This window comes from Onychostoma macrolepis, chromosome 14, assembly GCF_012432095.1.
Source record: "Onychostoma macrolepis isolate SWU-2019 chromosome 14, ASM1243209v1, whole genome shotgun sequence".
Lineage (NCBI taxonomy): Eukaryota > Metazoa > Chordata > Actinopteri > Cypriniformes > Cyprinidae > Onychostoma > Onychostoma macrolepis.
Window position 1 is genome coordinate 5,703,373 of NC_081168.1, and position 26,233 is coordinate 5,729,605.

General features: G+C 36.6%; 1 protein-coding gene across 10 annotated transcripts in view; it reads right to left on the reverse strand.

Moving 5' to 3' along the window:
* Nucleotides 1-12,169, reverse strand: part of pcdh11 (protocadherin 11) — a 203,751-nt gene extending 191,582 nt beyond the window's left edge. For 5 of the 10 annotated variants that reach the window (XR_009274189.1, XM_058798145.1, XM_058798144.1 and 2 more), the window contains exons 1-3: nt 11,865-12,169; nt 10,764-10,835; nt 10,633-10,665 (exon numbers count right to left, since the gene is read on the reverse strand). Coding sequence is in view for 5 of the 10 variants with exons in the window: in XM_058798145.1 (XP_058654128.1) it covers nt 10,633-10,665; nt 10,764-10,781 (51 nt within the window). In the remaining 5 variants the exon portion in view is untranslated. The remainder of the gene's footprint in view (nt 1-10,632; nt 10,666-10,763; nt 10,836-11,864) is intronic. The other 5 variants (XM_058798150.1, XM_058798152.1, XM_058798148.1 and 2 more) reach the window with 2 other exon arrangements.
* Nucleotides 12,170-26,233: the final 14,064 nt, after the last annotated feature.

The following is a 26,233-nucleotide window of genomic DNA, read 5'->3' on the forward strand; positions in this document are numbered from 1 at the left end:
AAAAAGATAGCTTCTTAGGTTTATTCCAAAAAAAAAAAAAAATGGTGCTAATGGGGTAAGACTTTATTTATAATGAATTTAAACATTGGTACACTAGTGGAGTCTGAATATACTTAGTATTTTGACCTGACTGATTAGGACAGTTACAAGTCCCTTTTTTCGATTTTAAATGCAGCGCTCACGACTCACCATCCTCCTCCCCAATTCATGCATTTAATTCTTTCTCCCTTTTAGTAATCAGAACAGCATTCCTAATGGCCGTTTGACATATTTCAGGAACGGCATAAATGACTTGATGAATCTGGCTGCCATTCGAACCCATTTACCGTTCCCCGTGGTCCCCGTTTTGCAATCCGCGCCACATTCCCCCCCATTCCATTTTAAGAAGCTTCATTTATCCTCAATGTGATCTGATTCAAAAGCTTTTCCGTTGGCCACCATTAGACACAGAGGAATCCGGCTTTGTTTTGGTCAGTCTGCTGAAACGCGGCGGTAATCTCGGTATCCATTCACCCATCATCCGTGTCCGCCCCCATAGCTCCTCATACGAAACACAGCTGAATAATTGTCTGTCATAGTCACAGAGAAATGACCTTAAGTTGTTTTTGTACTTAGTGTCAGCGCTTTGTGAAAATGATGGAGATCAAACATGGCAGAGCGGGCCTGTTTGTTTCACCATCAAAACGTTTGTTTAAAAGAATGCAAATGATTCCCTGTCTGATGAAGCTTTCCTTGAGAGCGGTTTTGTATGGCTATGTTTACAGACAAGCTCCTTAAGTTGTCCCCTCTAGCTGGTGCGGGCAATAATGGAACTGTTCTCAATTTTGTCATCAGAGAATTAAATGGCTTCTTTTTGAAGTGTGTATTTCTGAGAATGAGGAATGGGCTCGTAACTATGTTTTTGGTGCAGAGATTTGCATAAAAGCCCCTCAGTCTGCTAAGTTTTGAGCGGATTGTGGCTGGAATGGAGTTAGAATGTGAGACAAAATGAAAGCCTCGGGGGAGAAGGTGAGCCTCCGTACGTCTGGGTATGAAAGGAGTAAATCCGACTTGGTTGGTAAACAGAGGCTCTGGGGACTGCTTGGCTTTCGCATGTGCACTACTGAGGAAAAGATGTGGCCCTCTGTGATTCTAATAGAGCAAGCCCATTTAAACCAGCACAACAAAACGCCAATAAATCATATGCCAACACGCTCGTGTTTTAAAGGAAAAGATGGAAAGGAGGAGACGCTCTGTTTAGCGTGAGCGGGACCTGCACGGCACGTCATCAACATGTTCTCACAAACCGTGTCTTTTAAATGAATCAAAAATCGTCCATATGTTGCCATAGCAATAGACTCCATGAATTAAGAAAAATATAGGAGAAAGCGGGGCTAGTTATCACACTTTCACTCTGCTCAATGCTTCTCAGGGTTTGTTTTTGAAAGTCAATTTCTTTGAAGGCACATACCTTGACTACAAAAAATGTTTTGAACTTTTCCACCATTAGTGCCCAGGAAAAAAGATGCAGTACACTACACACAATAGCATGGCATGCTGCCGCACTATATGGGGCTGTTGCCTGCCATTAAACATCCCATTCAGCTTTTAGCTACTGTAAATATAAATAAAATACTTATGCAATTTAGTAGTTATATCATGAAGCACAAATCAACTCATTAAACAGCAAAAGTTTAAAAGGTATCATAAAAAGTAGCAAACTGTTTGGTCAACAAATACCGCAATAAATTATGCAGGCTATTAAATGTGACGACCTGTCTCAATAAAAATGTGAAAACCTGAATGCAGTGTTTTTACAGCGTGACCATAAATTGGAGGACAGAGTTCACAACAACAATTTTTAATTTAACAATCTTTTAAAATGAAAAAGAAGCACTTGCACATTTGGACCACTGATCGACCAATATGGTTTTTCTGACGGCAAATGTCGATGCCAATATATTAGAGAACATGTTGTTGAATGTGTGTGATATCAAACCATTTCATTTAGAAAATAAATAACTAAGGTATATAAATAACATATTACTAAATAATTATTTAGTAAATAAATAACATGCATAATTGTTGAAATAAAAAAAATTTTTACATATTTACTAAAATAGAAATAATTGATTAGAAAAATGTATAAATATACACCTACTTCAACTTAAAAATGTAGTTTCTGCCTTAAATGTGTAAGTATAATCAAACTGGCTGCGCAAGTCATTTCAATTTAAATTATATTACACAGCTTTAAACAATCGAGTTGAATACTGTACAACTTAAAAAAGCTGAAATTGAAAGTAATGGAAAAATGTATGTTGACTTGACTTATTGCTTATATACAGGTATACATACAAACTTCTTGAGACTACAATTCTATTATAGTGTTTTTCACAAATAAAGAAAGAAAGAAAGAAAGAAAGAAAGAAAGAAAAGAAAGAAAGAAAGAAAGAAAGAAAGAAAGAAAGAAAGAAAGAAAGAAAGAAAGAAAGAAAGAAAGAAAGAAAGAACGAACGAACACAGCAACCAACAGTGTACTCAGTAATCTGGTCTGTGAGCACTGGGAATCATATTTCCTCAAACAACAACCAGACAGTGCTAATTTTTCCTACAGTACAGCAAATTAATATGACACCGACAACTGGATAGTCTGAAATGTTGGCATCCAAATCGGATGAATGGAGCGCAAACACATTTTTAGAGCTACAAATGCACATTTCAGAAGATATAACCACTGGATTCACCAAAGTTTGTGAGGTTCACAAAATTACATGTCCCCTATATATCTGAAAGGCATAACGTGACATACCAAATACTGTGTATTCTTGTTCTAGAACAACTCACAGTTTGCTATTTTATTCTTTGCCGGCTTAGTATTAACCTCATTCTGTGCATTTGTTCTAATTAAGGATTCTGCCTAATAATAACAACAACATTAATTTCCATTCTTTCTGTTCCTCTTGTTTTTACTTCATTCTGTCGGCAGATAAGAATTACCCTGCTAATAAGCAAGATAATTAGCTTGTCATTTTCTTCACAGATTAATACTTTTTTGATGATCTTTTGAAGTGATCAAATGCAGCTAAGAAACAGGTTTTCTGTATGAGCAATCAGTTATGCAGGGATGACCACTCAAAACCAAAATTGACCAATCAGAAAGTATTCTAGTTGCGAGTTGTTTAATAAGATCTAAGGAAGATTTTATTCAGGTATTATTAGTATATTTGTGAAATCACATTAAAACACATCAGTCTATTACAGTGGATGCCATGCATAGTGTATCTGTTCACCGCATTTCAAAAGGAATTTCCAGTCAAATCTACTGTGACTAAGGCTGTTTATAATTAAATAATGATGCAATCTTCCATGGATATTTGAAATAAACAATACCAACCATAATTAGTTGGAAATTAAGACTTGTAAATTATAAATTACGAAGTTCATGTTATGCAGAATCAGAAGAAATAGGGATATATAGATACACAATTAAGAATGTGTGTGTGTGTCTGTCTGTGTCTGTGTTTAGAGGGGGATTGCGTATGTATGCAGTTTTCAGTCCTCAGATCAAAATTCATTACCTAAGTGTATTTTCTAAGTTCATATCAAGTGCAACATGATTTTTTTGCATACATAAAAATTGCTACTGACTTACATTACAACCTCCATGCATGGTGTGCTCCCATGCAAATGTTATCATTAAAAAAAGACAAAAATGAATGATGATAAAATATTAGAAATGATTATACCCTGTTTTAAAGGTGCGATTAAAAAGACATCGTGTACGGAAGACCAAAAATCCACACCCCATTTTCACATTTATGTCACACTTCTTCTCATCACTTCTCTGTCACTTTTGTTTTGCACACTGGTTGCAGCATTCAAATGAAAGAAAAAAAAAAAAAAAAAAAAGGAAAACTCTAACCAGCCTAACTTATGTACAGCATTTACAGACATTCTTCTTCATCTTTGTTCTTAAAGATGAAGAAGAATGTCTGTAAATGCTGTACATATGTTAGGCTGGGCCGCAGCATGTGGTACTGACAGCTTGAACAGATAAACATGTGACTTGTGAAAAGGCTTCTTAGTCAAGCTTCAATGCAGAATTTTTGGATGTTTCATGCCCTGCAGTAGGAATGCCAAAACACAGCTAGACCTGCATAAGTACAAAACTGAAAAAAAAAAAAAAACTGTATGTTATTGTATGTTTGATTTGAGCTGTAAATCTGAACTATTTTGATTGGTTGAACTACATTCGAAGTCATAATAATAAAACAGCCATTAAACACACCTGTGAACTCAGCATCAGTTGAATTCAATGTAATTTAATTTAGCTTTATGTACTTGTCAGTCTCTATTCCGCATATTTAAAATTACACATTCAATTACAACGTACACAAGAACCAATGACATTTTATGTCGATGACAACACACTCCCATGAATTCATATGACTCCTATGAAAAGGTATATTACAATCATGTTTAAATATAGGGTTCAGGTAAAGGATTGTGCTTAATTGTTAGGATTAGGATTGGCTCATACATTTTTGCATGACCCAACTTCCTCATTTCACAGATTTTTGCAACTTCAATTTTGTCAAACCTTGCAAGACAAATGAGATTAGCAGAGATGAAGATCATCAGTGAATGACTTTTAGGTCTTTACAGTCACAATGAAGTGCCCTTCCATGAATCTCCCGTAAGATTCTTTAACATGTTTAATTATGAAGGAAGAATGAAGAAAAAATAAATAAATGTAGAGAGAATGTTTCCTTTAATGCACAAATTCTAAATATAATCTGTAAACCAACTAGGCTAATGACCTATTACTTGGTGGAACAATTGTTCATTGTGATCGTTATTAATAGTAATCCTAATAATAAAGTTATATATTTATTTAACATTAGCGGCTTTTATCATATTGAGGCTGCCACTGTTTTATAAAACCCTTTTGTCATGCCTAACAAATCACTTTTGTGGCTTATTACTTTATTATAATATATTTTCTGTATAGTCACGTCTGATGAATTACCGCTGTGAACACAGATGATTATAATTAATGAGTTATGGAAAAAACAAGATAATCAAGTTTGTTTTATTTCTCTATAATCACTTGATCAACAATGCGAATCATGCCTATTACCACATCATCAAGTGGCATTAACTTTTAAGATAGGCATTTAAAAACAAGAGTTTTTATGTAATTTTACATGGCAAAAATATCTGTAATTTGTCTTCATCAGCCTGTATGGACATCGCCGGTTACACAAAGTCTAGCCTGAGGAGGATCAAATCAACCCTACAATTTTCAGAAATGACAGATCCAATTTTATGTACGTCCCTGAAGCATTCCCCAACTGTTGCTGTGTTGACCCCTCACCCGTTCTGCGGTGCTCTCTGCGGTACAGCTGCAGTTGTGTAAGATTGTGCTACATCGCCTTAAACCGTCTCTTATGTTTGGCAGTAACATTACTCTAAGAAATAAGAAGTGACAACAGCAAAGCAACCAAATCGCGTGCAAATTGATCGACGGCCATATTAATTATGTGCTTAGATTTGAATATGCTTTTCGTTTTATATAATCTACTGTGGTTCACAGTATGCATCCTAATAATCATTTGACAACTTCTGTTGGACCAATTTTCACTCACCCTGTTTCTTGAAATACTCCTTTCGTCCATAAAAAGCGACTGCTATGCCTTTTTATCTGGTCAGTCACCTCGCTGACCCCATGCTATCGCCAGCTCATTAGGAATTCAACGCAGAACACCCACAAAGCTTTGTTCATTATTAGTGAAAGCGCACTGATTCTGTCAGTTCTGTTGGTTTTACCAGACCATGACTCTCAAATTATTAAACCAAACATTACAGAGTACATCACTAACTGGTGTCTGGGTTTGCTGTTACAGGCTTAGGTTTTTCCACTGTAAATAGAAGTAGTGCATTAGTTACATCTTTTTGGTGTTTACCCCAATCCACATAATCGCAAACAGAAAACAAGAGAGCAAAGAAGAAAGTTTTACTTTTGGGACGGCAGACTTCAGCAGGTGAAATAGTGCCCCAGATTTGATGGTGTGACTATTTCTCACTTCTCCTCGCTAATCTCACGAGACAGCATTCTGGAGCAAATACTTGTCAAATGACATGTAATAGAAAGAATGGTTTTGCTTGGGGAAAAAACATAGACATCTTTTTTGTTTTTATCAAATCCTTAGATTATCATTTGATGTGGTGCGATGAAAGCAGCGAGGAAACATATCACAGATTTGTGCTGAGCAAAATATAGTCTTAAAGACAAAACACGACTTTTATAAAGACCAAAATAGAATTGTTGCCTGTCAAACATTCCCAAAAAAAGTCCAACAGCAGGACGCACGGTAAGACATGCCATACAGTTGTTATTTGGCACTGATTCACTTGTTAGGAAAGACGTTTACACTGTTGCTTGCATAGCAGATCGCCAAAACCTGTACACGTTATATGGAAAATAGCAGATGAGCAGAGGGCTGTCTCTGTGCACATGTCAGATGAGACATGAGGCAGATCCAGAAAGTACGGAGAAAACAGAGCATGATGGCACTGAAGCAAAAATGCAGCAAGGAAATCTGTCAAGGAATCAAAGTGCTGACAAGTTGAAGGGAAGGATTCAAATGCTGCGAAAAACACACAGTATTTCTCACAAAACAGGGGAGGTGGGAAAGCCAAGCGTAATCTATTTCCAAGATATTTTTGAACTTCTGCCCACGCAAATGTTAAGCACTGTACGTAGGTATCGCTGGTCCGACCCGCAGGTCTCAAAGGTCAGAGTCATCCTTCAGTTTTGACCTTTTTGGACTGCTTTGGCATGGCACCCTTGTGCCCGATGTATAGCGGAGAGTTGATTTGCATACTCATAGAAGCGTGCATTCCCTATCTGCTGATCAGTGGTGTGTAGTGGACTGAAGGTGTTCCTTTTCTACAAGGTTTTTTTTTTTTTTTTGTGATGTAAATTCGATGTTCCAGTTGTACTTTGAAATGGTTTCCTGGATAAAGGCATATGTGACAGCATTTATCTGCACTATCATAAACAAATCAATACTATAATAGTCTTATAACTCAGAAGAAAATAAATAAATAAATAAATGCTGAGTTATTTTTTCCTACCCAAATGCCGGGTTGAGCCTGTTAGGTCATCTTGTTTGGGATGGTGCATTTCAATGTTTGGTAGTTTTTGTGTTACACAGCCGCAGGGTTAGTGGCAGGGTCAATCTGACTGACTGTTGAAACAGCGCAGCTGAATTTGTGCATTTATTCAGTGAAGGTTTGTGTATGCTGTATTTCATATATAATGTTGTTACTGTGCAGTAAATCATTTTATTTATATATTTGTTTTTCTATTCCGTGCAACAAACGGAGATGATGTGAGTCAGCTAATTGTGCATCACTGTGGTCATTTTGTGTGATGGAAACACCTGATGACTTAAAATTAAATGATTTTATTTGTAAATATACTGAATCTAATTATAATACGGAAGTAACTCATGTATGAGGTAAAAATATAATAGTATTTTTGTAAAATTAAAAAAAAATAATAATGGTGGGTTAAATAACCCAAAGTTAGCCTTCTCCATAAAAAACAAACAAAACAAAAACAAAACAAAAACTACTATTTTACTACAAGCTGCTGCCTAATTATTATTAATAATAGTCACTTTATTTTCCATGCATTACTCAAGTAATCCCTAGTAAACAAAAAGTGGAAAGATAGCTGCAATGTGAATGCTAAAAATTGCTTCATTCACAATTTTTTTTGTGTTTCGAGATATACAGTCATGGCCAAAAATATCGGCACCCTTGGTAAATATGATCAAAGTAGGCTGTGAAAATTAATCTGCATTGTTAATCCTTTTGATCTTTTATTTAAATTCACAAAAATCTAACCTTTCATTGGATAATGAGAATTTAAAATGGGGGGAAATATCATTATTAAATAAATGTTTTTTTTTTCTCAAATACACATTAGACACAATTATTGGCACCCCTAGAAATTCTTATGAGTAAAATATCACTGAAGTATATTCCCGTTTGACAATTTTGAGCACTCCAGGGTGATTATGAACATGAAATTATCCAGCCATGGCTTCCTGTTTCACAGAAATATAAATAGGAGGGAAAACATAGTCCAAATTCCCTTAATCATCCATCACAATGAGAAAAACTAAATATTATTTTTCTGATGTGCAGCAAAAGATAAGCTTGAGCTTCACAAATTAGTGAAGTGGCTTTAAGAAAAGAGCTAGAGCAGTGAAAATTCCCATTTCCACCATCAGGGCAATAATTAAGAATTTCCAATCAACATAAAATGTTACGAAACTGCCTGGAAGAGGAAGTGTGTCTACATCGTCCTAATGTACGATGAGAAGGAGAGTTTGAATGGCTAAAGACTCTCCAAGGACCACAGCTGGAGAATTGCAGAAAATAGTTGAGTCTCGGGGTCAGAAAACCTTAAAAGAAAAAAAAAAAAAAAAAATTGTCAAACAGCACTTACATCACCACATGTTGTTTGGGAGGGTTTCTAGAAAAATTATCCTAGCTCATCCAAAAACAAACTCCAGCATATTCAGTTATCAGACACCACTGGAACTTCAAATGGGACTGGCTTCTATGTTCAGATGAAACTAAAAAATTAGCTTTTTAGCAGCAAACACTCAAGATGGGTTTGGTGAACACAGGGATGAAAAGTACCCCATGTGTACAATGAAATATACAGCTGTATTTTTGATGTTCTGGGCCTATATTTCTGCTGGAGGTCCTGGACATCTTGTTTAGACACATGGCATCATGGATTCTATCAAATACCAACAGATACAAAATCAAAAATTGACTGACTCTGTTAGAAATCTTATAATGGGCCATGTTTGGATCTTCCAACCGTACAATAATCCAAACACAAACCTCAAAAACAACACAAAAATGGGTCACTGAGCACAAAACCAAGGTTCTGCTGGCCATTCCAGTCCTCTGACCTGAACCCTATAGAAAATGAGTGGTGAACTGAAGAGAAGAAGCACCAAGATGGAGCTGGGAATCTAAAGGGTCTGGAGTGATTCTGGATAAAGGAATGGTCTCTGATCTCTTGTCAGGTGTTCTCTAACCTCATCAGGCATTATAGGAGAACATTTAGAGCTGTTAAACTGGCAAATGGAGGTTTAAAAAAGTATTGAATAAAAGGGTGTCGTTAATTGTGGCCAATGTGTATTAGAGAAAAACATTTATTTCATAATGATATTTCCCCCCATTTTAAATTCTTATTATCCAGTGAAAGGTTAGATTTTTTTTAGAATTTTTAAAATAAAAGATCAAAAGAATTAACAATGCAGACTAATTTTCACAGCCTTCTTTGATCATATTTACCAAGGGTGCCGATATTTTTGGCCATGACCGTAACAAGGCCATTTACAATCAGATGTGATCAAAAGCAATGAAAAGAAAACTCTTGAGTTCTTAATTCTGTATTTAGTCTATTCATTTTCACTAGTTTTGCTTAATGCACTTAGTCTGATATATAAAGACTGGTTGCAAATAATTCACACTGCGCTTTCGAACCTCGATGAGAATTGGCTGTTTGTTGGTGGTGCTGCTGAAAAGTTTAACGTCAGTAATTATTAGTGGTTTACACACTTTTCACACTTATATATGCGGTATATACTACACAATGTATTTCAGGACGCACTACCTCCCTCGCTTCCTTACAAAAATTTGTCCTTGGTGTAGATATATGTACATTAGTCATTCAACGCATATTTAGACACCTAAGAGAACATATTTTCCGTCTTTAAAGCATCTGTGCAAGCTGTGTGGGAAAATGCCCGTCTATTTTATTTGCCATGTACTGGAAAAAACCTTGCAGTTCACCATAGTAACCCCATTCACTGCGTATGTGTACCTTGTGCTAGGAGTATACAACTGAGGTGAGAAAGGTCAAACAATCCTCTTTTCTACAACCCTTTTCAACAAGTTGACTTAGCTCAAGTAATCAGGTTTTACAATATATGTTCCATCTCAATCCTGCTGAGGATCTCTTAGTTGTCAAGTGCCTCGAAGTTATTTTTAGTCCAAAATTACCAGGTAGTCCTCTAGATGCAATCTAAATTTAATTTACTGCCCCTGTGCTTTACATAGTGTCCTCCAGACATGAGCATATTTCAGCAGGGCGAAGTCGAAGGTGACTGGTATGATTTTTAGTACCTTGATAAATTTTGCTCATATGGTGCGACATATCTAAAGCACTCACGCAGAGCCTGGCGTGACTTTTATGATCATTTGCTACCCCAGTAGTGATTAATGATATGAGTCATATAAACCTGGCATTGTTTTTTAATTGTACATGCATAAAAGCTCTGTTTTAAATGATTAGTTCAACAAAAAATGAAAAATCAGTCATTATTTACTCTCCCTCATTTCAAACTTGCATGACTTTCATTCTTCCATGGAATACAAATTGTGAACTTTTGAATAATATCCTGGCTGCTGTTTTGCATATAATGAAAGTGAACTAAACTCTTGATAATCCACCCAAGCTCTTTTAGGTGTAAAATGAAAATGAAAGCAAATTAGATGAAAGAAAGTTAAATGGTTAATCAAAATATTTCAAATGAAAAATAATTTACTCACCCTCACGTTGTCGCAGATCTGTATGACATTCTTCTATGGAACAGAGACACACACACATACGGTATTTAGAGAGATCTGTTTTTTTTTGTTGTTGTTTTTTTTCTCCATACAATGTCAACGGGTAAACAAACCTGTTTGGTTACCAACATTCTTCGAAATATCTTCCTAAAATGACAGAATTTGTATTTTTGGGTGAACTGTACCTTTAACAAAGAAAAAGAAAATTGTTTGTCTCAAGACAAAGGTATTTAAAATGCAATATACACCGCTAAAATTAATTTGCTGCATGCTGTTTCCATTCCAAACACACAATCGATTCAATTTTCCTAATCCCAAACCTTTCTTCCCCAGTGTCCCTTGTCGGACACCTTAATATTATTCAGATCTTGCTGCAGATACCTCATAGTCAATATGAAAGTCAATGATATTTTGGGGAGGAAATGATTACAATTAAAACTCAACAGAAAGGAGGGGGAGATAATGATGGCTGAAATAAAAGTTATCTTCCCCAATTACTCCAGGCTTCCTTATCAAGGATAATATGACCAGCCAGCTCTCTGGAATGCTGATGAGATTGTGGCACTTTTCTTGGCTCCCCTTGCCTCGTCCTTTTAGTGTTTGACAAACATGTAAACAAAGCTTGTACAGTGGCTGTCAAGAGTCCTGCAAATGCAAGCTTGATTGTTGGTTTAATCAACACAATCTCCAAATCTAAAAATGGCTGCATTAATATTTGTTTTTTGCAGTATATTTCAGCAGCACTACACTGGAGTGTTCCTCGCGTGATTGATTGACTCCCATGTAACATGTAAATGACCTGCAACATTTACTTAAATTTGTATAATTCTTCTCATGGTGTGACAGATTTGTTTAAAAACATCATCGCTTCTGAAGGCCTTATGCAAATGTAGTCTGTGTTTATCTCAAATGGGTAGCAATAGCTCATCCAAAAATACAGCTGTCATTATTTACTCAACCACGTTTTCCAAAACATGTATGTTTTTCCACACAAAGAGTTATTTATAGCAGAATATCCACTCTGCTGTTTTCCATAAAACTGAAGTAAATTGTGACCACTGTCAAGCAAAATAAAAAAAATAAAAAAATAAAAAAACAGTTTAAGCTAAAGCATGTTTTTAACTCATGCATATGCTTAAACACAAAAATAACAAAACACTTTCTAGTACTTTACTATTTTGTAGCCTATACTGTTAGTGTTTTGATCGCTTTACCTGCAGTTCTGAATCGGCGACAAGCACACACGGGTGTTGAACTTTAATAAAATAATAAAAAATAAAAAATATTCGCTCACAATCGGTAAGACGAATTTCTAGGTTATTTTCAGCAGGTAAATATCCACTTTAACCAGCGAACCTTTGCTCTAGGTGTTCTAAATTTTGCTACTTTAGTTTGGTAACTGTTTTAGCAAGAAATCACTGCAAACAACTCGTGAACGAACCGTGACTTAATCGCGAACCTAACCTGTATAAGTGATTCATTCATTCATTAACGAAACGACAACGCATTGAACGTTTTCAGAGTTCACTGAGAGAAAGATTCGTCAGAGTGATTCAAACAGCTAACTCGTGCATTCGTGAATGATTCATTAAAAGATCCGGCACATGATGAGTCATTTGTTCATGAATCGGAATATGCAATTTGCGCTGTGTGTTTATTGATTCGTTAAAAAGAACCGTCTCACTCTCGAGAGTCATTTCAGTGAATCAAACTGCTATGTTTTTGCGTGTGCTTCGAGAAGACATGAAAAAAAAAATAATAATTTCATCGTGCCTTTGTTTAGCAGTACAGGCTTTTTATCTCATCACATTCAATTCAGAGAGCAAGGTCAGAAAAACCGCTGAACTGCAGGAAAAACTCGAGTGAACAACTCGACCAAAGCTCCGATAATAATGCGCATGTGCGAGAATTTCGCACGCGGTAGGTCTTTCTAGACGTCTATAGCTACCTTAGCTATATGGACCACGGATAATTTTCTTTTCCACAGAAGAATAGATATTATACGGGTTTGGAACAACTTAAAGGTAAGCAAATAATAACAGAACTTCAATTCTGGGGTGATTTTTTATTTATTTAAACATGCTATGGTGGCTGTAATCATAAACTTAACCAAAAAATAAACCTGAGCTACACTGTAAACACAGACCGTCCTTAGGGCATGACAGGTTAAAAAATGATCTCTACCCTGAAATTGGAGTAGGGTAGACTACATGTATGTAAGAATTATATAAAAATGTGGGTGAGTACACAATTACACGCCTCTGGCAAACAGATCTTTTTTTGGGCTTGCTGCTGATTATCACATTTATCTAGATGTCTGTGAGCACTGGGGGAAGCTGGTCCAGAAGTTTACTACCTGGCAACAACCTCTCATGGGACATCCCACACCTGCTGGGCCCCAGATGTGCTCCCTCATGTTTTTTAGGGTTCTGGCCTGCAGAGAAATCCCGCAGGGTTTCCCATTACTGCTGAGAGAGAGCAGCACAGAATATCTGCCAATATACACCCTGACTGCGTAGTGTGCAGTGCAATGTCCAGTGTGAGTTGATCTTAGTTGTTTTATTCATCAGTTGAGAGTAATTCGCATCAGTGTTTATTATGGAACTGATTCATTGTCATGCCAGGGGAAATATATGGACATTGCTTCCGCACTGGTAAACATCAATGACTGCCAAAAGGCTTAGTTGTAGTATTGAGCGTATAGACTTAAGTAATCATTGAGGAAATAGTCTCTAAAATTCAGCGATATACACAATAAAGGGCAGACTGGGGTTAGTTGTCACAAATACTGTGAAGATTGTTAATGTTTCATACCTTTTCATTTTGTAATATCATAGACCCATCAAAAAATGGACAAACACAACAGAATTTCTGAGTATAAAAATGAATGAATGAATGAAATTCAATAGTGCCCTATATGTTATATTATATATTATAAAACAATTTAATAAATTATGTTGTTATAGTTTTATGAATTCAATTGATTAGTCGTGCTTTTGGATTATTACAATTTAATTAAACCTTTGGAAAGGAATCCAGAAAAAATGTAAATGTAAATACAGAATTTGGGAAATAAATAAAACAGAATTTGAGAGAAAAAAATACATTTTATAAGGCCATAAAAATGTAATTGTTGGTAAATTTGGAATAAATCGAGTTAAACTGTTTAAGAATTAATTAATTAGACATGCTATAATTTAATTTAAACATTAAACAATTGTATCATTTCATAGGGCCGTATTAATTTTGATAGTACATTTCTTGTCTTGACTACAAACATTATTGAACATTTCCACCAGTGGAAAAAAAGGGTTTATTGGAGACATAATGACGCAGAAGCAGGTGTGTTGCCACACTTTATGGGGCAAGTTGTCACAAGTTGGAACCTATAGTTAAACATAGGGCTGTCGCGATAACCGCAATATCGCAATACCGCGCTATTGACGAGCATAACCGCAGAGGAATGCAGCAACCGCGATATTTCAGTGTTTTCTTTTTCGTAAGGTTACGCCCTTCTTGTTTTACACTTCGTGCATGTGTACTGAATATTACTAATGATAACAATGTGTATCATGCTGATTTGCACAGAGGCTCAGTAAATTTGCACTTAACAAGCCTAAACAGACTGCAAATGAGAGCGAGATCGACTGATCGCGTGCGATTACCTGCGTCTGTCCTTCAGGCCGAGTCATATGTGAAAACAGGTTGTCATGTCCAAGGAAAGCGAAATATGTCTTAGCATCGACGCTCTGCTAGTCAGCTGAGCCTTTAAAAGTGGCGCTCAAAGTTAAAATGATTTAAACAGCGTGTTTCATTACAAATCTCTGAATGAATCAGCGCTTTTGAACTTGTAGTTGAATGAACGGTTTAAAGACTCACTCAAAGACAGTCTTGCAGGTGAAATATCAACCGAAAAAGTATATTGTCCAGTCAGATGCGAGGATCAGAACTAACTGTTATATATATATATACAGTGAGGAAAATAAGTATTTGAACACCCTGCTATTTTGCAAGCTCTCCCACTTAGAAATCACGGAGGGGTCTGAAATTGTCATCGTAGGTGCATGTCCACTGTGAGAGACATAATCTAAAAAAAATCCAGAAATCACAATGTATGATTTTTAACTATTTATTTGTATGATACAGCTGCAAATAAGTATTTGAACACCTGTCTATCAGCTAGAATTCTGACCCTCAAAGACCTGTTAATCTGCCTTTAAAATGTCCACCTCCACTACATTTATTATCCTAAATTAGATGCACCTGTTTGAGGTCGTTAGCTGCATAAAGACACCTGTCCACCCCATACAATCAGTAAGAATCCAACTACTAACATGGCCAAGACCAAAGAGCTGTCCAAAGACACTAGAGACAAAATTGTACACCTCCACAAGGCTGGAAAGGGCTACGGGAAATTGCCAAGCAGCTTGGTGAAAAAGGTCCACTGTTGGAGCAATCATTAGAAAATGGAAGAAGCTAAACATGACTGTCAATCTCCCTCGGACTGGGGCTCCATGCAAGATCTCACCTCGTGGGGTCTCAATGATCCTAAGAAAAGTGAGAAATCAGCCCAGAACTACACGGGAGGAGCTGGTCAATGACCTGAAAAGAGCTGGGACCACCGTTTCCAAGGTTACTGTTGGTAATACACTAAGACGTCATGGTTTGAAATCATGCATGGCACGGAAGGTTCCCCTGCTTAAACCAGCACATGTCCAGGCCCGACTTAAGTTTGCCAATGACCATTTGGATGATCCAGAGGAGTCAAGGGAGAAAGTCATGTGGTCAGATGAGACCAAAATAGAACTTTTTGGTCATAATTCCACTAAACGTGTTTGGAGGAAGAAGAATGATGAGTACCATCCCAAGAACACCATCCCTACTGTGAAGCATGGGGGTGGTAGCATCATACTTTGGGGGTGTTTTTCTGCACATGGGACAGGGCGACTGCACTGTATTAAGGAGAGGATGACCTGTACATGTATTGCGAGATTTTGGGGAACAACCTCATTCCCTCAGTTAGAGCATTGAAGATGGGTCGAGGCTGGGTCTTCCAACATGACAATGACCCGAAGCACACAGCCAGGATAACCAAGGAGTGGCTCTGTAAGAAGCATATCAAGGTTCTGGCGTGGCCTAGCCAGTCTCCAGACCTAAACCCAATAGAGAATCTTTGGAGGGAGCTCAAACTCCGTGTTTCTCAGCGACAGGCCAGAAACCTGACTGATCTAGAGAAGATCTGTGTGGAGGAGTGGGCCAAAATCCCTCCTGCAGTGTGTGCAAACCTGGTGAAAAACTACAGGAAACGTTTGACCTCTGTAATTGCAAACAAAGGCTACTGTACCAAATATTAACATTGATTTTCTCAGGTGTTCAAATACTTATTTGCAGCTGTATCATACAAATAAATTGTTAAAAAATCATACATTGTGATTTCTGGATTTTTTTTTTAGATTATGTCTCTCACAGTGGACATGCACCTACGATGACAATTTCAGACCCCTCCATGATTTCTAAGTCGGAGAACTTGCAAAATAGCAGAGTGTTCAAATACTTATTTTCCTCACTGTATATGCGGTAATACCGCATACCGCGCTAATGAGCCACTCAAAATTACCGCAAGGGAAATTCCTTAACCGCGACAGCCCTAGTTAAACATCCAATTTTAGGCTTTTCAGATAATTACAGAAGGCAAAAATTCACAAGTATGTCAAAAACCTAATAAACAAAAACTTTTTTTTTTGGCCAAACTTTATTTATTAATAACAGTATACATACAGTATTGGGTTTTAAATTTTCAAATCAGGAATAGATTGTGGATTCATTCTTCTCATAACCTTGCATGCAAATAAGATAACGTGTTAAACATGTCTAAAATGACTGCTGTGACAGACATATGTGACCCTGGACCACAAAACCAGTTATAAGTGTCAATTTTTCAAAATTGAAAGCTGAAAGCTGAATAAATAAGCTTTCCATTGATGTATGGTTTGTTAGGATCGGACGAAATTTGGCCGAGATACAACTATTTGAATATCTGGAATCTGAGGGTGCATAAAATCAAAATATTGAGAAAATCGCCTTTAAAGTTGTCCAAATGAAGTTCTTAGCAATGCATATTACTAATCAAAAATTAAGTTGTGATACATTTATGGTAAGAAATTTACAAAACATCTAATGCAACATGATCTTTACTTAATATCCTAATGATTTTTGGCATAAAAGAAAAATCTATAATTTTGACCCATACAATGTATTTTTGGCTATTACTACAAATATACCCCAGCGACTTAAGACTGGTTTTGTGGTCCAGGGTCACATATGGAACCATTGCTATGCATCACTAAATGCAGATGACTATAATATATATGTTAAATATTTGATTATCATTATAAAAACAACCTATCAAGGAAGCTCTGAAATGCATATTTCAGTTTACAACGGCTCACGGTCCTCATTGTGTCTAGCAAGTATGTCATGCAGTGCTAAAAGTGTAAAGAGGTTAGCGTCTGGACAGCATTGCGTTAAGGGGCCACTGAAAATGTTAATGGTACGTATTCAAGGGCTCATTAAATTTTGTCCTCTGTCCCTTTATGTATCAGTGCCTAACACTCTACAAGAGCAGCCAAATATATCTGCCATTCTCTTGTCTTTTTTAATTTAAAAGGGAGCTTTCCATTTTTGCGAATCTTAAAACATTACAGTCCCTCAGAGGTATCTGACTCACATCTTGCTCTTTTCTGTTTTCAGTGCATATAATCTTCTGTACTTGAATAACAGAGACCGGTTCAGATAGACTGAGCCCAAGGTGAAATCATTACTTAGGAGAATTTGGTGAAAACAGAGCAGAGTACTGATAACGATCAGAGGAATCGAACCGCTCGTCTGCGAAGCTTCCGTCTCGCATCTTCTGCTTGATGGGGACAGGGTTGGTGTGTGTTGACATGTGTTGGTGACTGGCCCAATGTTTGCTCTGTGGAGTTTCACAAGATGCTCAGAGAAACATCCAGGGCCTGTCATTTGCCGTGAATGTTGCCTACAGCGACCCAGAGGCTCTGCTTGTGTAAGACAGACATTCTGCCCAGAGGCCATTTTCCTTTCCTGCTTTCCCCTCTCATGTTATCTCATTGCATGATCTGAAGTCTAATGTGTAATAAGTTGCTCTCTCTAGTTTTCCTGCGTGAAGCTTTGTGCTTGTAAGGGGGGATTGTTTGATTCATATTGTATTCTGTGAGGAAGACAAAACAAATTTTAGTTTCATCTTTGCATCACAGGCAACCCGCTGAAAACTGCACACCTTAGACAAAACTAAATAAATGTGTGTAAACATCCAATGCAAACACAATGTGTGCCATTCCGCTATTGTAATGAACGTATGCTTGTCCTTGCAAAACTTGCTACAGTATGTGGTTGTTAGAGTGCCCTTGGTGGTTGAATCAGAAGAACTTCAAGTCTGGCCACTGTTCAGACCAAGTTCATGGGATTTTTCACGCATTTTTAATCATTTAGAACAGTGGTTCCCAAACCTCTCCATGAAGTACCCCCAGCACTGCACAATTCGTATGTCTCCCTCTATCTGACACACCCACTTCAGGTCACGGTTGCCAGGTTTTCACAACAAAGCCCACCCAATTGCTACTCAAAACTAGCCCAATCCCGTTCCGAGGGGGGTCCACCGGTACAAATCACATTCCGGGGCGTAAAATACACATTTTTTGAAGGGGTTCCCCTGGTAAGATTCGCATTTCAGGGCTAAATATCACATCTTTGGAGGCAAACCGCGGATTTGGCAACACTGCTTCAGGTCTTGCAGTCTCCACTAATGAGCTGATGAGTTGAATCAGGTGTAATAGATGAGTCAGACATAGGGATGGGTACGGAGAACCGGTATTTTTTTGGACCGGTACCTAATCGGGTCAATACCGGACTACCAATAAGGACAAATGATACTGTTATCGATACTTGCGCTGTTTTATCTCTGTGTAGTTCAATGTTAATGACGAATTAGAAGCTGCTGCTTGTCATTTTCCTTCACTGAATGATGTGGTCGGCGTTTGCGTGTGATATCCATGTGCATATCGGTGTGTGTTTGCGGCAAGAGTGAAATGTTCGAAAGTGTGGGCTCGCGTGACAAAAATAAGCGACACCAGCGTCAGATGCAATATATGCATTAGTGTAATAGTGAACAAAGGAGGCAACACCAGTAATATAATGAAACATTTACTAACAAAACACAATATCTACCTCAAGCAGTGTGCTATATTTACTATGTCTCCCGGCTCCAGCTCCAACTGCAACTCGCGAGACACATTCACATCAAATGTTGATTCAGCGGTAGAGTTAAACTCACGAGAAAAAGCCTTGCCGGTTAAACCTTTCATTCACGTGCTGTTCTGACATGCGCTTATTCAGAGCACGTTCACCTGAAGTGTGAACCATAGACTGTAAAAAAAAAAAATGGACGTAGTGTCCGTGGTTTCTAAAGAGCATTTTTGAAGCTCAAAGTGGGTGAAGACGACCGTCGCCATCTTGGCAGCGCGTCACTCCCGGATAATCGAAAATGGGCAAAAAAGCAGGATGTGGGTGGAGCTGGCTGCTGAAACCACGCCCGCCAAGCGCGACATTGGTGACAGCAGCTGCAATCCACCTGTCACTCAAGTGGCCACGCCCTTAATTATACAGAACTTTAAGGCGTGATATAATTTAAACGGATGAGTTATAAAAAAATTCACCCCCCTCACAGTTGTCATGAAGGGCAAAATTACCTATATAGACTAAAATAATTTTTTTTGTACCAGGCTGCAAATATGTTTTTTTCTGCTGTAAAGTTGGGTATTTTAACATGGGGAGTCTATGGGACTGACTCCCTTTTGGAGCCAGCCTCTAGCGGCCAGACGATGAATTGCAGTTTTTGTCACTGCCATGTTGGTTTCAAGAGAGGGAGCGGGAGGTTGCCGCTTGGTGCGGACACTAAAAGGCCTGTTAAACAGCACCTGGTTACTTGTTCATCTTAGTTATTGTCTGATTGCGCTAATACTGTCAAAAACACACAAGGTTTACATGTAAACACAGTTATGTCTAAAGTGAAAGTAAAGAGTTGAGAGAGAAACTGCTTGCAGGTCTTAAAGGGACAGTACTAAACATGCTGCCGATTTTCAAAAATTTTAATTCTGCTTGCTGTCTAATTACTTGCTGTCATGTTGTACCAAACCTGTATTTATTTTATTTAATTTTTTCATTTATTATTATTATTATTATTTTTTTTTATTATTCTTGTGCTGAACAGAAAATAAGATATTTTAAAGAATGTGGGTAACCAAACAGTTGCTGGTCCCCACTGACTTTGATAGTAGGAAGAAAAAAAAATGGAAGTCACTGGGGACCAGCAACTGTTTGGTTACCCACATTCTTTAAAACATCATCTTTTGTGTTCAGCACAAGAATAAAAATTAATACATTCTTCAAAATATATTTTTTATGTTTAACAGAAGAAAAACTCATTCGGGTTTAAAATAACTTGAGTGAGTAAATGATGACAATTTTCATTTATGGGTGAACTATTCCTTTTAATTTGAATAAAATAAAATAAAAAACTAAGAGAAAAATAACTCCCTGCTCCTATTGAAGAACTTTAATACAGTTGCTAAAGTTCAGCAGTAATAAAATAACTTGAAATTTTCAACAACTTTTCACATCTTTTTGCATCAAAGTTGAACTAACGGATCTAGATAATATGATCATGGCTTCATTCGGCATGTGTATATTTTAATCAGACAATACATTTGGCTTGTGCTCAACGTTTTGTGAAAAGTATACTTAAAAGGATAGTTCACCCAAAAATGAAAATTCTGTCATTAATTACTCACCCACAAGTTGTTCCAAACCTGTAAGACTTTTGATAATCTTCGGAATACAAATTAAGATATTGTTGATGAAATTCGAGAGCTCTCTGACCCAGCATAGGCAGCGATGTTCCCAGGTCCAGAAATGCAGTGAGGACATCGGCAAAATTGTTCATGTGGCATCAGTGGTTCAACCTTAATTTGCGAAAGCTATGCGAATACTTTTTGTGGGCAAGGAAAACAAAACTTCCGTGATGTATATGGTGCTGCTGAAGTAGACCACGCATGTGCTGAGCCTTGTTTACGAGTAGAGGAATGCATACACATGCGTCATTGTACTCTCGATAATACCAATGTCCTTACTACGTTTCTGGGCCTGGCAACATTTCAGCTGCATTGCTTTCTATGGAGGATCAGAGAGCTCTTGGATTTCATCAAAAATATTTTAATTGAAGATGAACAAAGGTCTTATGGGTTTGGAGTGACTTGAAGCTGAGTAATCAGTGACATAATTTTCATTTTTGGGTGAACTAACCCTTTAAGTACAAACTTAAGTATGGGCAATTTTAGCGGTGTTCCAAACTTTGCAAGGTTCAAATAATTCCATAACAAAAGTCTTAATTGCTGTAGGAGGTCTTAAGTTTGTCAACAGAAAAATTGTTTTTGAATGTGCAGCTGGCAGTGAAGCATTTATATTTCAAAATAAGAGTATTGGTGTATTTCAGGTGTGTTTATAATAAAAAATTCTGCATTACGCATGGATTTTTCACTTGGACATTCTTGGTATTTTAATTACATAGACTTTATCTGGCATTAAATTAATAAACTCAAAACACATTCAGTACAAAGATTTGACTAGTACCAACATGATATTTTTTTTTTTATTGCCTTTATTAAAATGCATTACTATTGTATCAGCAAAATCCAGTAGTGGTTGCAGTTGAATGTGTGTACCAGTCTGTTAAATTAAGTAAACAAATCTGAGATGCATGTTTTATTTTGAGATTGTGTGAGTTTCTGTATGGGCATAAGGTATTCATTTTACTTGTGCAGGTACTGTCGGAAAAAAAGCTTTTAAATTGGAATTTAAAAACATTACAGAACTTTAGTTAAAATAATTTACTACAAACTCAGGAACTAGGACATCAATCTGACTCTACAGTCAGGAAAACTGTTTATGCATATACTCCGAAAATGGACTAAACAGTTTTTAGTCTTAATAGAAGTTCAGCACTGTTGATTTTCAAACAGGAAGTGAATACCCTACAAAGACCAGCACAAGTGTGCTCTGTTAAAGAGGGGGAAAAAGATGACAACAATAACTCTTTGGTGACTGCTATGAATCTGCAGGAACCTCTTGCATGTGATAATCTCTGTTGTTATGCTATGTGCACCGCCTTATGTTGGAAACAAAGAATGTAGTGCATAGCAACATCAAAAGCCCATCTCGTCTGTGAAGCACGATTGAAGGACTTGAGGAGTCTGAAGCTGCTGTGCTGGGAGGTTTGCAATTACTGAGTGACCAATGAATTCCAAGTCATGTGTCTGTGAGCTACAGTTCAAAAGAACTCCTTGTCAAATAGTCAGAAAACCAACAATAGAAGAGTTTCCGCTAATTAACACATAAGGGTTCACACAGCTCTGAGCTATGAGGATATTTTAAGGAATAATTTACCCATCATTATTTATTCATCCTCAGTCACTCACCTTATTCCAATCCCGTAGGCTCTTATTTTACCAATACAAAAAAAAAATAATAATAATAATAATATTCTGAAAAATCTTCATCCCGTTCTTTACCATGCAGATTCCATAGTGACCAGGTGCTGCCAACAAACAATTAGGACTAAAAACACCATAAATAATTAGACTGACCTGTTGAAAATGTCTTTTTTTTTTTTTTTTTTAAATAATTGGAGAAAGTTATTAGTGAATAAAATTGTATTTTCTTTTATATGTCTTTAGGAGTATTGGAATTTAGCACACAATTCATTTGAAATAACATAAGATGTGGAAAATCTTGTATTGTCAAGGAAATTTTTATTTATTTATTTTTTTTGTAAGTCTGATGCTCTAGCATTCCACCTGGAATTAGATAATAACTAATTAAGTCACATAGTAACATTTTTCACTGATTGTGACACCTGTTCAATACTAGCTCATTTTCTTTCAAAATATTAAAGTGTACAGTATCCTCATTAGTTAATTTAATTTAAGTTAATTTAATTGAAATGGTTCAAAAATCTTTTAACATTTTTACCGGAGGAACAATGAAGTAATAGATCATTTTGACAGTCTTTTTTATTTTTTTGTTTATATTTAATTAGTATTTATTAGCAGTAGTGCTGTTTATCACATGCTTTCAGTTCGGTAAATTCAGTTATTTTAATTTTCTGCAAATTGACTTGAAGTTTAATGCTGTCGCCATAGTTGAGATTTTCATTGCTTTTTTGCCAGGTAAATACTTCTCTGATTTTTGTAAATAAATTATGTAATTGAATATTACCCCTTACCTAGCTGGGGAGAATTAAAAACGTTGCAGGATTTACTTTTAAACAGTTTGCACTCAGAAACTGCTAGTAAACTTTAGAAGTAGTTACACAGAAACTGCACAGAACACACTGAATTACATGTGAATGTGAAATATATGCGTGTATTATACCGTTCAGAAGTAGCTTGACCGTATTTGAACTGTAAATTTACGAGTAGCTTGCAGCTTGGAAAGCCAGTTCCAAGGTAGCTTCTGCAACGCTCATTTGGTTTGTTATTCCAAAGGGAGGAGCAGCAGAATCAATGTTCAGTCTTCCTGCATCTTGTTAAGAATTTGAAGCCCAAGCCTGGATCCGGTGAAGCATAGTCTTGAATATGAATCACCTAGCTAATGACTCTTTAAGAAATCCATTGTATACACTCCACCTTGTCACATTCACTGCATTTGCAGCCTTTGATGGCTTATGCAGTTTCCACTAAAGAGTACTTGAGATTTCAAGATTTTAAAAGCAAAATGTGGTTTTATGTCTCCAACGAGTTAAAAGATGCCATGCAGATGCAATGGGAAATGTGTGTACTGGCGTTCCAGTTGTCACTATCGCTTCCAGCCCACCACATGCTGCCTTTGTGGTGGTTAAAATTGCCCCATGACCAGTTTTAAAATCACTGATCCCTGACACATTCCAATTCGGAATGAAGAGTCAGTCCCGATAACAATCCCCCAGTGACATCTAACTAGTGCAGGAGTGAAGTAGTGGCACGAATGAGAAGCAATGAGCTGCTGTGGGCAGAGCTTTTGCAAATGTCTTTGATGCATAATAATCTTTTCAATACCACAAGCTTCTATGGAGGAGCATTTTGTAGTCTGAATCTGAATACTGAACAGGCAGTTTGGCCTTTTTAATTGTAGTGATATATCTGAATTTAGAAGCACTGGTGCACGCCTTATTCATTTGGTGCCTTGGTACCCTAGAGCCACTTGAGTGTTTCATTAAATAAATCAGCAGAGCGGGATTCCTGTAGCCTCAGTTAATAAAGGAAAAATGTAACATTGTCAGCTTTAGGATTTCAATGAATATATTTTACATACTGAACAAGCCATACAAAGCTACATGTTTATGGCAAGGGCTGTGAAGACGCTGACATTTGAACACACTGAGATGTGCTTCCTGACAATTTCTACCATGAAAGCCTGCTTTTTTGGTTCTTCTACATAAATGAGCTCAAAAGGGGGTCATAATTGTCAGAGCACAGCCCCTTTGGATCATCTTATGACTTCATGCTTTGTTCAGAGGAAATTTGTTATGGCACTTGACCACCACCGCGTTTCCAGCACATTCCTTTATGCTACCATTTCCCTTCTGGGATTTGGCCTGGAGTGTGAGCCTGCACATTTTCTGCAGGGTTTCCACGGGTCTTAAATTGGAGCAGAAAGTCTTAAATTCATAGTCATGGCATTAAATGTTACATGTGCCATATCTTTTGCAGTATTTTTCTTTTGTTTTCCAATACAAATGTCTAAACATCTTTGAATCAAGATACATTTACTTGAGATATAAAGTGATTAAAAAGTCTTGTCTTCTGAGCAATTGAACTAAATTACCTAGGTTTATGCTTAAAACAATAACAAATATTTCATTTGGTTATACAAACTTTTTTCTTTGAATTGAGTTGATTTTATTGAGCTCAGCATTAGCAGATATTTGTTATTGTTTTAATGAGAAACTCAAAAAATAAGACTTATTTAAGGCGAGACACTGCAGGTGAATAGGGTAAAAAAAATTAACTAATAGTTATCGCCTTACTTACCTAGTTGATTGATTACAGGTTTGTTAGGTTTAAATATGCAAATGAGGCATTATTTAATGAAATATGCACTAATTTGCATACATTTCTAGTACAAAAATCTAGATACTGGATGAAGTCAGTTTCAAAATTCTTGTTTAATTTTTTTGACATATTACAGTCAAAAGTTTTTACAGAGGGAATTTTGGGTATCTCGTTTTGTCACTCCATAATTCAGAAAATACTTAGAACAGACAGAAAACACTACAATTTGACAATTTTGGGGGATTAAAATGTTGTATATAATCAAGTAAATTATATATGAACAAATCCCTCTGTAAAAACCTTCAGGATATAGACAGGGATAAAAATGTAAAGTTTGGTGTGTGTAAGTGCTACTGAAGTGGAGATTTATGGCTCAGTGTAGGAGAAAAAACTCATTTTGAGAAAACGGCCTTTAAAAATATGTGTTGTAATTGAAATCTATTGACACAAATAGATAAAGTGCTATAAAAGAAAAACTTAACAGTGTTTTTGTTCTACTAGTATGAAAAAACACTTTATGAAAAACCAAAAAGCCCAAAATCTCAAAATTGACAGGTGTATAAAAGTGTTTTTGCCTGCAGTGTCTCCCCTTAATGTCATTTTCCTTCTGGAATTATCTTAATTTAAGAATATTTAGACATTTTAGTTTTTTGCATAAAAATAATTGAAAAAGTAATAGGCTAGAGTTCGGTTGGAAGTTGTTTTAGCAATGCTTAAAAGTTTGAAAATACGAGACATTTAGAAACCACTTTGACGTTCTTCTATTCCCTTTCCTTACATTTTCATTACTTGATCTTAAAGGAACGATTTACCCCAAAATTTACATTCTCACCCTCATTTCGTTCTAAACCTGCATGAATGTCTTTATTCTGCTGAACATAAAAGAAGATATTTTAAAGAATGTCGTTAACCAATGAGTTGACAGTAGCCACACTTTAATAGTATGGGGGAAAAAAAAAAAAAAGTTATGCTCATAAGTTTACACACCCAATTGCAGAATATGTAAATATGTTAATAATTTTAACAAAATAAGAGAGCTTATGAAAATTGCATGTTATTCTTTATTTTGTACTGTCCTGAGTAAGCTGTTTCACATAACAGATGTTTATATACTCCACAAGAAAAAAATATTACTGAATTTATAAAAATGACCCCATTTAAAAGTTTACATACCCTTGAATCTTAATACTGTGTCTCGTTTCCTGGATGATCCATAACTGTTTTTCTGTTTTGTGGTAGTTGTTCATGAGCAGTTCAACTGCCTGCTGTTCTTCAGAAAAATCCTCCAGCTCCTGCACATTATTTTGTTTTCCAGCATCTTCTGCATGTTTGAACCCTTTCCAACAGTGACTATGATTTTGAGATCCATCTTTTCACACTGAGGACAATTGAGGGACTCATACATAACAATTACAAAAGGT